Raw genomic sequence first — 12,228 nt, forward strand, 5'->3', positions numbered from 1 at the left:
TTAAAGACATTTAAAAAGCTTTAGATTTATTTTCGAGCTCTGGATAAAATCAGTAGGAGTTCATGGGTAGAGTTGTTTAATCATCCTAACTAGGGTTTAATTTTCAAAAGGTACAGAAAATTAAGGCTAGGTTAAAGAAAACTTAAGTGTCAGTTTTGTAAGATTTGAATATTTTGGTATTTAATTCCATAATTCTGCAAGTGTACAGTCAAATGTATGTTTATATTCTGAGCTGCAAAATAATTTTGTTTTTTTTTCGGGTTTAAACCTGGATTATCAGGAGTTTTATTTGTTAATGGTCTTACCTCTGTGTGTTTGTTGTTTGGTTTCCTATTTTTATAATTAAAACTTACATACTTTCGTTACTTATGTTCTTTTTTGTTTGTTTTTAATTTCAGATCCACAAACAAATGTCACCTCAACAACTGCAATCAATCTTTCACGTAGAGGATATAGACTCAGTGCCAAATTATGAGCTTGTACAGCTTGAACATCTCGGAACAGAACATAGTGGTGAATTATTACGCCGCCGAAGGAGCGTTGACAATAATATGTTTGGTGCCACAAATGCAAAAGAAACTCACCACGTTAAAAAGGACCTTAGCAAAAGTCCATATTATAGTGAGTTAAAACTCCAAGCCCAATCGGACGGGGCTAGCGCGAATAGCATTAGTGATCACAGTTATAGTGAGAAATTAAAAAATCTAGATTTAAGTGGAATTAAGGAGCACAACGTGTCCCTAAGTGCATTCGGTGAAGTGTTAAATCTAACGTTGCGACCAACCGATGGTCTCTTCAAAAACGGTCCCGACTCGTTGCGTATGTTTACGATACGAAGCGAACAAAATGCCACACATGGTCTTGCCCTGGAGGAGGTTCAAAATGAGGTAAGTGCTCATAGTGTTGAGTGTTTATGTTTTATGATTAAAAAAAAAAAAAAAAATCATACGTACATGGGGTAGTACATTTATGTCTGTCTGGAGTGTGGTTTTTGAATTAATCCATTTTGCATAAATAATTTTGTTAACATGATCCAACATCCTACACCTGGGGTTTTTAGTGTGCTATATAGTGTTTTGTTTTTATTGTATTTTTTTTTTTTTTGTTAAGTTGTTTTTGGCGTTTTATTGACAAGTTTTGTGATTACCAACACAACACTGCTAAAGCAATTGAATTCCTAATTTATTGCAATTTTATTGTGCATAAATTTTGAAGAAAAGATATAAAATAGATTTTTAAGAATTTCAAATAGATGTGAAGTATGCGTGGTGGTAGTTATAGTTATATGGGATACGATTCGAGTACATTGTGTGCATAGTAATTTTAAAATGTTAGAAGACCATTTGATTCTATTTAACCTGAATGGGTTGTTTATAATTGGATATGTCTGCGCTATTTGATGGACATTGCGCAATATACTCGTACAATTTGGTAAATCATGAAGTGAATTTTACTTTTTATAGTCATATAGAATGTTTAGGGTGTGTTTTAATATGCAGTTTAATTCTCGTATAAGATTTAAGTTATTTTCCATATTTGCCACATACGAGTGTATCTTGTCAGGGAGATTTTAAGATTTTTCCATAATCGGACAATATAAATGGCAGAAAACAATTTGGGTTAAGTACTGCAGTAATCTTGATACTTTCACAAAAACTTCTTTAATTTGGTACTTAGTCTCTTATGACTAGTGTCAAGAGTATTGATTTCGAGCAGATACAAATTCAAGATATGTATAAGAATTAAGAATTTTTATTTTTACTATCAAGATTTTGAGCTCTTATTTAAAGTCTTTAGAAAGTAAGATATTAAAAAAACAGTTTTTTTTTTTTGGTAAATCATTAAAATAAAGGCTTTCAAGCATATGAACACTGGAGTAATTTTTGAAAATTTTCGAGGATGAAGAAGTTGGCAGTACTCTTGATTTTTTATAAATATGAAAAATGTTTCAAGGCAGGTGATTCAAGTGACAAATAAAAAAATGATGGTCACTGTGGTGTATGAGTAATATTTATTTTCATAGAAAAACTTGAACTGTTTTTTATTGTCTGGAGCTGAGTTTTTATTACACATAGGTACATTAGTGTAACTTCGTTAAAAGTCCCATTGCCAAACGAAGTAATCTCTTAAAAGCTATTCTTATTTAAGGGCGTTGGATCTTACCGGATCATGCCATCGGATATGAGACCTTCCTGAATTTGATGGTTTTCTTAGATAACATTGGAAATTTTACGATTGTTCATCGTGAGAAGGACTTTTTTTGTAAAATAGCCAAAAAGCCTTCAATTGGTGTGACTGAACCTCACAGTTATAACATATAATACTTTGATTACTAGGAGCAGATTTAGTGCATTGGAACTAAACTCTAAAATTTACTTGAATAAATGCTGTCCTAAGGAGTATATGACATCTTAAATTAAAGATTCAATATTCTATCAAAACTATTTCAACTTAACTAATCACTGCATAGATAGTGAAATAAAAATAAACCTAAAAATGAATTTATTCCAATCGAACCCTGTGATGAATTTTCTCATAATGAGCTGTCCATGATAAGTTTTCCCATGAACTATGATAATAAAAATAAACAAGTGAACAAAATTAAGAAACACAAAAAGCAAATTTTGTAGGTTTTTCGAATGACTTGTAGGTATTTCTCTTAGTTGGAATTTAAATAGAGGGTTTTAAAGTTCGAACTTTCTAATTTTAAGATTTTGCAATTAATTTTTTTTTCAATTTTTACGTGTTCCTCTCAATCATACTGAATTCCGAAAAAAAAAAATTTCGAAATTTGTCCGGTAATTTGTATGGTCTAAAAACTTGGGAAAAATGTCCAAATTAACCACTATATGTATAAGTTGATAGCTTGTTCATTCTGCTTAAATGTTCTTCGACGCTAAGATATTTTTTTGTCTTTAACTACACTGGTCTGCAAAATTTAAATTTTTTTTTCTCCTTCAAATAATTTTTTGATATTATGAAAGATTAGACTTTCCTGAATCTAAATCTGGTTTCAGAAAAATTCTATCAGGTACCATTTTTGTAAAAATGATTTTTGAAAAATGTGAGTAGTTTCTAAAAAATCACTCTTTTAGATTCATTTGAACTTGTATAAAATAAAAACTATTTGTCGCATTGAGCTAAAATTTGGAGGACTTATTCTTCATAATATGACCGATTGACACCAAATATGTTCTTTTACATTCATGTTTATTCATTTTTAAAAGTACTGATTGACAAAAAAAGCAGACATTTAAATCCTTCACTTTTTAGTAAATCCTACATGAACAAAAGCACCTTAATTAAGGAAAATGTAAAATATCAATGCCCATTATATTTAAAAAGTCAAATATGTAAAAAAAAAAACAAAATAATATACATTAAACAAAATTTGTACGTGTTTTGTAATTTTATATACTATTTTTCTATTTAGAAATATCTTATTTGTAATAAACCATTCGATAAACTGCCTTGTAAAGCTTCATATTTGTTTCTCCTAGAAACAATAGTACACTTTTCTTATAGTTTTTAATGTGCTGAGTTAGAATCCGAAGTCAAAGGATTTTAAGATATTCGCATTTAAGTATCACAAAATCAAGTTTTTTTTTTAGAGAATCTCAATAAAACTACTAGGTATATCTCAACAACCAGAGCTGACCGAAATTTTTTGAGTTCGGATTCAAAATCAGCACACTAAAGTCCACTAGAAAAGTATACTTTTGTTCTAGGGAGAAAGATATATTAATTTTTAGAGATCAGTTTCATTGTGGTAAGATATGCCAAACCTACTAAACTTACTTAAATTAAGATATCTCGGAGAAGAAAAGAGATATTGAGAAGTTTGAAATTGAATTTGAAAGAAAAAAATAAGTTCTTTTATAAACCGTAACGATTTTAGTTGAAAAAGATTACATTATGCCAAAATATTTCTTCGAAAACAGCAAAAAAATGGGTTTTTGAGATTTTCTAACGGGAATATCTAAAAAACGTGATGTGCTAGGTCAATTCTGACTTCGGATTCGGAATTAGCATACAAAAATCCTTTAGAAAAGTATAGTTTTATTTAAAGGAGGATTAGCTTGCAGACCAGTGCTATCAATATCTCAAGAACACGTTACTCGAAATTTTTTTTTAAATCACAAGATATCAAAACTAAAAAATTCGGGCTTAAAAATTCTGTTTTTAAAATTCGAGTGCGACTATTTTTAAAGGAAATACAGAAAAACCTCAACAAGTCTGGTCACATTTTGTCATTTTTGTTTTATTTCAATGTATGGTTTTCAGTTAACTATTCGATAGCACAACACTAGTTTTTTCCCTTGATGACCTAAGTTCGGTTAAATCTTCTTTCTAAGAAGGTTATTCAATTCTAACAACTCTAATGTTTATCAATTAGTTTATCTTTTGAAAGCCGACACTTAAACAAGCTTAATGACTGGATCTAGTTAACCTGCAAACTTATAACTATAATTTACTATGAACAATAAAGCACACTAACAAAAATTTCTTGTAAAATAATGCAATTTACATCCTTTAAGAATTCATCGCATTGGTTGCATTCAAATTTGAAAAGAAATCACTGTCACTGTTAACGTACATTATTTCCCAAATTGACCTTATTTCAGCAAAAATGCTTGCACAAATATCATTTTAAATTCCATCGTTAAGTGATATCTTTCAAAGCTTCATGAAAAAAAAAAAAATAATTATTTCATTCAAAAAGACAGAATATCTTTCTTGAAGCCACTCTTATCCTGCAACTATTTCAATATTGAACTCAATCACTGTCATTTAGCGTACATAGGTATTTTACCACAAAACGAAAGAAAATAAAAACAAAAATATTTGTGATTTCATTCACGTTCGTAATTGTAATTGTAAGACTTCAATATTATACGATCAGATATAGTATGGTTAGTATAATGATAAAATCCATTAAACCAATGATTCACTTTTCGAACCAAGAAACTTTAGCTTCAGTGCATGATGACGTTAAAACAACCATCATTCATCTATCAATCAACGCAATAAAGGAGACAAAAAGAAAACCATCTGGAAATACGAATTGCTAACTTTTCTGCACTGTGTTGAGACTTGAAACCTATCAATGAAAAGCCGACTTTATGCATTTCCTCCCGCAAATCAATTAGCAACTCTAGATAGACAAGACACTCTTTCAACCCGCACGTGTTTTTAACCGAACTAAAATCATAATGTTGTTGAGTGTAGCATTAGCTCAAAAAATTGCTGAATCAGATTTTTATTTCATAAACAAAATTAAATTAAAAGTCCATTAGGCAAAATGCATAAGACTTTTTTTTGCAGTAGCTAAGCGATCAATGGTGTAAAGAGGAAAAGCTCCATAGGGAATGGTTTATAGCTTCTTTTTGTATTTAATTTTATTTACATGTACTTTTATGCAGGCTCTTTGTCTGGCATATTTAAACAGTGAAAGTTCTGTCTGTGGTCGATTAGACATTCAAAGAAGGCCGGGGGCAACAACAGACATTATTTGGTCATGCGGCTGATATGCCAAATAAGTGTTGCCGTTGAACAATTCAAATTTTCATTTCACAAAAAACTCAAAAACTTTTTGATTTCATCTTTTTTTTTAATTTTTCTAAAGTAAAGTGCGATACATTTCAAGGCTTTGAATCATTAAGTCCTATTCTAGCCTTTAAAACTTTTTTTTATTCATCTTGAAGTACAAGTCTTGAATTGTGAGATAGGTTTCACCAAATAAAAAGCGGGATGCTGCCCAAACTTTTTTCCACCCTTAAAAACTTTGACCTTTTGACTCGTTTGTCATATCACTGCTTTTTGAATATACAATTGAATTTTGCTTGCAACTTTTGAAAAAAAAAAGTTCAACGGCAACACTAGTCAGCGACCAAGTTCCACCACTACCTAAACCACCATCACCATCATCACCAACCAACATTAACCACAAACAAACTGCAAACTATTACCATCAACCAAGACAACTATTGCATAATCGTAAATAAGACTTTCTTAGCTCATTTTCCTCAAACCAACCAGACAGCTAGAAAAGACCTGGTGGTTCATTGTGAATGCACCTCTTTTGTTTAAAATGATAAACAAACAAAAACAAAAAAAAAAGTTCGCATTCAGCAGACCTCTGCTGTGTGATTGAGAAGCCAACTCAAATGTTAGCTGAATTTATCAAATAAATACAAATCTAGGTAAAAAAAAAGACCGTTAACATGGTCAAAACTATATCTGAAAATAGACATTTAATTGGACTTTGACTTCTGAGCCTCGCTGATCTAAGCTGAAACTGAGAAAAAAAAACAGACCGTTCAATCAAGAAATTGGTTCATGAGGCTATAAATTTCCTTCCTATATAGTCTCTCGAACATCATGAATAGATGGGAAGAAATTTCAGCTTCACATTTGAAACAGTCAGTAAGATTTATTGGTAACATCATGTTTTGAAAAGACACAAGACTCAAATGGGAAATGTTCCGTCAGATGGAAAGGTCATTTTGCGAGTAGGTATTTCGTGATTTTTTAGGCAGATTGAGTATAAATTCCGGCACTTTACCGGACGAAAAAAAAACTTGAAACAATCTTTTGAAGCCCATCAGAAAGCTATGGCTGCTTTAACTTGAGCTATATATAATATCTCAATTGAGAGTGAAGTTACCTAACTTTGTAGTATGTAAGTTGTAGCTGTTGATCCATATCTTTGTAGCTCAATTAAATTTAATAATTTTCCGTTATAAACGGTCATATTTTTTTTTCTGACGATGATAGAGAGGCTAGATGGTGTTGATGGTAATAAAGTGAAAAATTTGTATTGAACCTAATATTTTTGCTTCAAGTTTTTTTTTTTTTTAATACATATTTTTTAATTTATTGCACTAAATTGGTGGATGATGATAAATAAGTTATTAAACTTGTATGTTAGACGTTGTGTATAGGTAAGACGACGACGATGATGGTGGTTTACTATTTTATACCTACGTTATGTGTGCGCAAAACAGGGTGCAATTTAAAAATCGTGATTTAATAAGTTGGTGCTATTTCTAAGTAAGGTTTGTTTTTTTATTTCTTTTTGTTGCAATTTATGTATGCACGGAGTATTGACGCTTGGTCGATTTTATGTGCTATTTGGATGGTTGAGAAAGAGTGTATGGAATTAAGTTTATGGGTAATAATATTTAAAGCAAATACTTTATTTTAATTGGTTGAGATTATATTGCACAAATAAATTTATGAAATGAACATATTTTATTGTTCCAGAAGAGTTTTTGTGTTAAATTTCGTTAAATGTATACCTTTCCTTGAGTCAAATTACTAAGTTTATCTGAATGTTATAGAGATTTTCGGTAGGAAATGATATATAGGAGGTTTTGTTAGAGCTTTTTTTTACAAGTTGCAATAGCATTAAATAAAATTTTACTTGATGTTAGATATTCTCAAAAAATTAAGTTATTTTAACAAGATGGATACAAAAGTCCATAACTCTATCAGAATCATAGCATGCTCCAGTTACTTCATTTGGTTTGTTTCAGTTCATTCAAAGAATAAATCTTGGAACGAAGATAAAATGAGTCCAAGCTTATATTCTTCAAGATGACTGAGAAGGAAAAAAGTGACCTAAATTATAAGATATTGAAAGGATTAAAATAAAAAAAAAAAAACATATTTCGGTACAATTAATGCATAAAGCTTATGATTTAAAAGCGCCATTAAATCTGCATTTCACTCTAGGAAATAAAACGCCCTTTTTCTCAAGATAATTTTATGGACTCCTAAAATTTTGTATTTTCCCAACATATGATTTTTACTTTAGTTTAGTTTAGGATTTGAAAAAAAAAAAAAAATAATATAATGCACGACTGGGGTCGCACGTACTTGCTCTTATGCTTAAAGTTACTCTAATGTTAAAGCTTTTTATTTAAGAAAATTAAGAAAATTTAAAATTTGATATTTTCAAGAAATTAAAAAAAAAAAATAAAATCTGTTTTTATAATTAATTAAATACCGTTTTAAATGATCTTTCACAAAAAACCAAGTATGATAGTTTACTTCTTATATAAAAAGGAATTTTTAGAAAAAAATTTTCAAAAATCGTTAGAGCCGTTTTTTAAAAAATTAATTTTTTTTATATAAAAATTTTCTAACATTTTTCAAAAAAAAAGTTGGTATGCCATTTTGAAGAAATAATTTATTTACGCATAAATTTCAAAATTTTTCATAAGCCCGTTTTCCAAAAATTGATTTTTCAAAAAAAATTTTGTAAATATTTTTTAAAAATCTAAAAATGAGTTTTTTGAAAATTTTCATATAACCGTTGCCTAAACTCTTTTGTATAACAATTTTCTTTGAAATCGGAGTGGTCTTGAACGAGATATTTATAAAGGGATCGGGTCAAAATTCTGACTTCAAAATTCTGCTTTTTTAACGAAAATTCTGTTTTTCAAAATTCTGCTTTTTTTCTATTCTGCTTTTCAAAATTCTGCTTTTTAAAATTCTGCTTTTCAAAATTCTGCCAGCATTATACTTGAACAAAAAAAAATTCTGCCAATTCTACTTTTTTTTTATGGCATATGCGCTGACTAAAGAAAAATACACCTCATTAATGTAATTCAACATTGGTACTTTCCTAAATTTTTTTTTAGTAAGTGTCGCAAATATTTTTTAAAATGCAAAGACTGACTTTCTTGCAAATAAAATCTATAACTTATTGGAACAGATGTTGTTTCATACAAGATATTCCTTTTCTTATTCAAATTTTTGAATATTCATCTTTATTTGACAAATAAAAAATTTGAATTATTTTCGGAAATGTTTAGTATTAAAAACCTTATCTTAATATTTTCAAATTTATTCATTTATAAAACAAAAATTAATATGCACTCAAAGAATGCAAATTATGTAGGTAAGTTATCAAATAAGCAGATCATTTTTCAAGAAGATGATTTTACAGAATTTAGAAAAAAAATAAAAAAGGGTTTGGAAAATGTTAAAAAGCGCGCGCTTTTTAACATTTTCCAAACCCTTTTTTAATTTTTTGCAGAATTTTGAAAAACAGAATTATGAAAAGCAGAATTTTGAAAAACAGAATTTTGAAAAACAGAATTTTGAAAAGCAGAATTTTGAAAGCAGAATTTTGACAAAAGAATTTTGACAAAAGAATTTTGACCCCGGCAGAATTTTGACCCCAACCCATTCATAAATAAAAAAAACCGTTCTATGACAGGTACCGTTAATAACGGTAAAAAAAATATTTTTTTATTTCAAAAGTTGGCTCTTATGCGTAATACTACACTCAAAAATTTTAATCAAAATCGTTAGAGCCGTTTTTGAAAAAAATTAACTTTTCTATTTCCGTTATATGATAGGTACCGTTAGTTTTGGTCCTAAAATAAAAATTTCAATTTGTCCTCTAGGGAATCACCCAAAACTGTTAACTACCAAGTTTGAACAAAATCACTCGAATAGTTTAGGCTGTAGCTCGAGGTACATACAGACAGACAGACGGACAGACAGACAGAATTGCCGGACCCACTTTTTTGGCATTCTCCATCATCGTAATGTCATGTAAAATTGTTATCTCGAGTTCGATTTTTTTTACGAATCCTAAACTTGCCCTATAGTACCTATATCGCAAGTAAAAATCGGACTCGAGTTAACATCAGACATGACTTTGATGACGATGATAGAGAATGCTAAAAAAGTGGGTCCCGCAATATTGTCTGTCTGCTTGTCTGTCCGTCTGTAAGTACCTGGAGCTACAGCTTAAACTAATATAGCGATTTTCTTCAAACTTGGCAATTAACCGTTTTGAGTGTTTTCCTAGAGGACAAATTGAAATTTTTGTTTGGACCAAAACCTATCATGTAACGGTAATAGAAAAGTTAATTTTTTTTTCAAAAATGGATCTAAATGTTTTTATTAAAATTTTTGTGTGTAGTATGTTTTACACATTAGAACCGAAATAAAAAAAATTTTGTACCGTTTTTAACGTTACCTGCAAAGAACGGCTTTTTCGATTACCTAATGAAATTTTCGTAAATGACACAGCCGATTTCAGCCAAAATTTTTATACAGAATTGTTAAAGTAAATATTATATATATTTTTTTTAATTTTCAAAAAGCACTTTTATGGACTTTTAAAAAAATTTTGAATGTTTTTTTGAAAAATAATTTTTTTGAAAACGTATTGTTGAGTATTGTCGAAATTTTGTTCTTATGTGTTGAATAATATTTTGTTAAAAATGGCATACCATTTTTTTTTTTTGAAAAATTAATTAATTATAAAAAAAACAAATAATTTTATTTTTACACTAGGTACTGTTAGAAACGATAATCAAAAACCGTTTCAAAATTATATTAAATTATTTTGATTCCATTTTGCAAATATTTTATTTATAAAATAATATTAAGAGTAGGGCTTCCTTATATTCTTCAAATCGAATAATGATTAATTAATTTTATATTTTTTAAAACAGTTTAGTTATGAACTACTCGTTTTGTTTTTTTGTAAAGAAGTATTTTAGGTTTTCAAGTAAAACCACTTGTAGCTCCATTTCAATGATTCTTTTGATATATTGGTACATCTAATACGGCCCACCTGACGCTGGTGACGTTCTCGGCACCTCAAATCCTATATTCACGTCTAAGAATGGATTAGTTATTTAAAATCTGGTGAGACCGCAGCCATCACCTGGCTCTAACACTAACGGTATAGAGACCAAACAACAAAATCATCAATGGTGTGATCGCAACCAACACCTGGCTCCAACACTAACGGTATAGAGACCAAACAACAAAATCATCAATGGTGTGATCGCAACCAACACCTGGCTCCAACACTAACGGTATAGAGACCAAACAACAAAATCATCAATGGTGTGATCGCAACCAGCACCTGGCTCCAACACTAACGGTATAGAGACCAAACAACAAAATCATCAATGGTGTGATCGCAACCAACACCTGGCTCCAACACTAACGGTATAGAGACCAAACAACAAAATCATCAATGGTGTGATCGCAACCAACACCTGGCTCCAACACTACGGTATGGAGACCATTCAAAAATCACAAGACTGGTGATCTTACCTTAGTTAGCACCAAATCTATCCCAAAATGTAAATTACCACAATAAAAACGCATTTCCAATTTCAAAAACGTTTTCCATCAGTTCACTTCTTCAACACATTTCAATTTCGTAAGCTTTCCAGATTTCGTTGATTAGGATTGTGAAAGCAAAATCTACAACTTCAAAGATTTGCTAAACCAAGAGAGTTAAACATTCGGCCATTCTGCAAATATTCTCGTTTTGATCCACAGTGAATAGTAAATTATTTTTATATTCCTTTCAATAAAATATTTTCATTTTAGTGTTTTTATTTAAAACAATCGATACCAAAAAGTAAAAAAAAAATGTTGTTTTATCTGTCATTTAAACAAAATATGCATAAAACCATCATTTAATATTAGAAACTAGTCGAGAAAATCCATATCCATATTTTTCATAGTGAATTAAAATTTTCATCTGGTCTTTTTAAAACCATGTAGTTAGACATGTTTGTCACTTAATAACACCATGTTGAAAAAAAAAACTAGTTAACAAAAATTTCCTTACGAGGAAACCAAAAATGCTAAGCAAATGATGAATGTCGTCTATTCAGAACAAAGATGACGCTGTTCATTAAAAAAAAAAAAAAAAACTATTTACTTGTTTTCAATACAAGATTTCATTATTCAACTTAATGACTAGCTTCGAGGTTTTTTTTTTTTTATCTCTTCCAAAACAAAGTTTTTACACTTCTTTTACCTATATTCTTAGTTTCACAACGGCTATTTATTTCGTTTTGATTCTATCACACATTATCCATATGGGGAAAGCTTATTTACTTTCAATTCAGCTTCTCAAATTAAAAAATTTGTAGATGGACTACACTAGTTTTAGCAATTCAAATCTTTTTTTAAATAAAGTTTTTTTTTAAATTCTTTGCAATATGTTATTGCCGTAAGCTATAACGGAGTAAACAAACTGAAACATAATTTTATTTCTAGATTGTATAAAATCCAATATTTCGGGTTTATAAGAAGTTAGTAAGTTACATCATGGATTTGTTTTGATAAAATAAGAAGAGCAATTACTCTTTCTTCTTATTTGAGTTGAATGACTAAAATAAGTGACTTTAATCTTGTCATTCAAATTTTTTAATGGCATTTAAAGTAACATAA

General features: G+C 29.5%; 1 protein-coding gene across 4 annotated transcripts in view; it reads left to right on the forward strand.

Moving 5' to 3' along the window:
• LOC129918285 (A disintegrin and metalloproteinase with thrombospondin motifs like) overlaps positions 1-12,228 on the forward strand; it is a 143,382-nt gene that overhangs the window by 38,651 nt on the left and 92,503 nt on the right. For all 4 annotated transcript variants that reach the window (XM_055998742.1, XM_055998741.1, XM_055998743.1 and 1 more), the window contains exon 3: positions 399-887. In XM_055998742.1, coding sequence (XP_055854717.1) covers positions 399-887 — 489 coding nt within the window. The remainder of the gene's footprint in view (positions 1-398; positions 888-12,228) is intronic.

The sequence above is a fragment of the Episyrphus balteatus genome, chromosome 4 (assembly GCF_945859705.1).
Source record: "Episyrphus balteatus chromosome 4, idEpiBalt1.1, whole genome shotgun sequence".
In the NCBI taxonomy this organism is placed as follows: Eukaryota; Metazoa; Arthropoda; class Insecta; order Diptera; family Syrphidae; genus Episyrphus; species Episyrphus balteatus.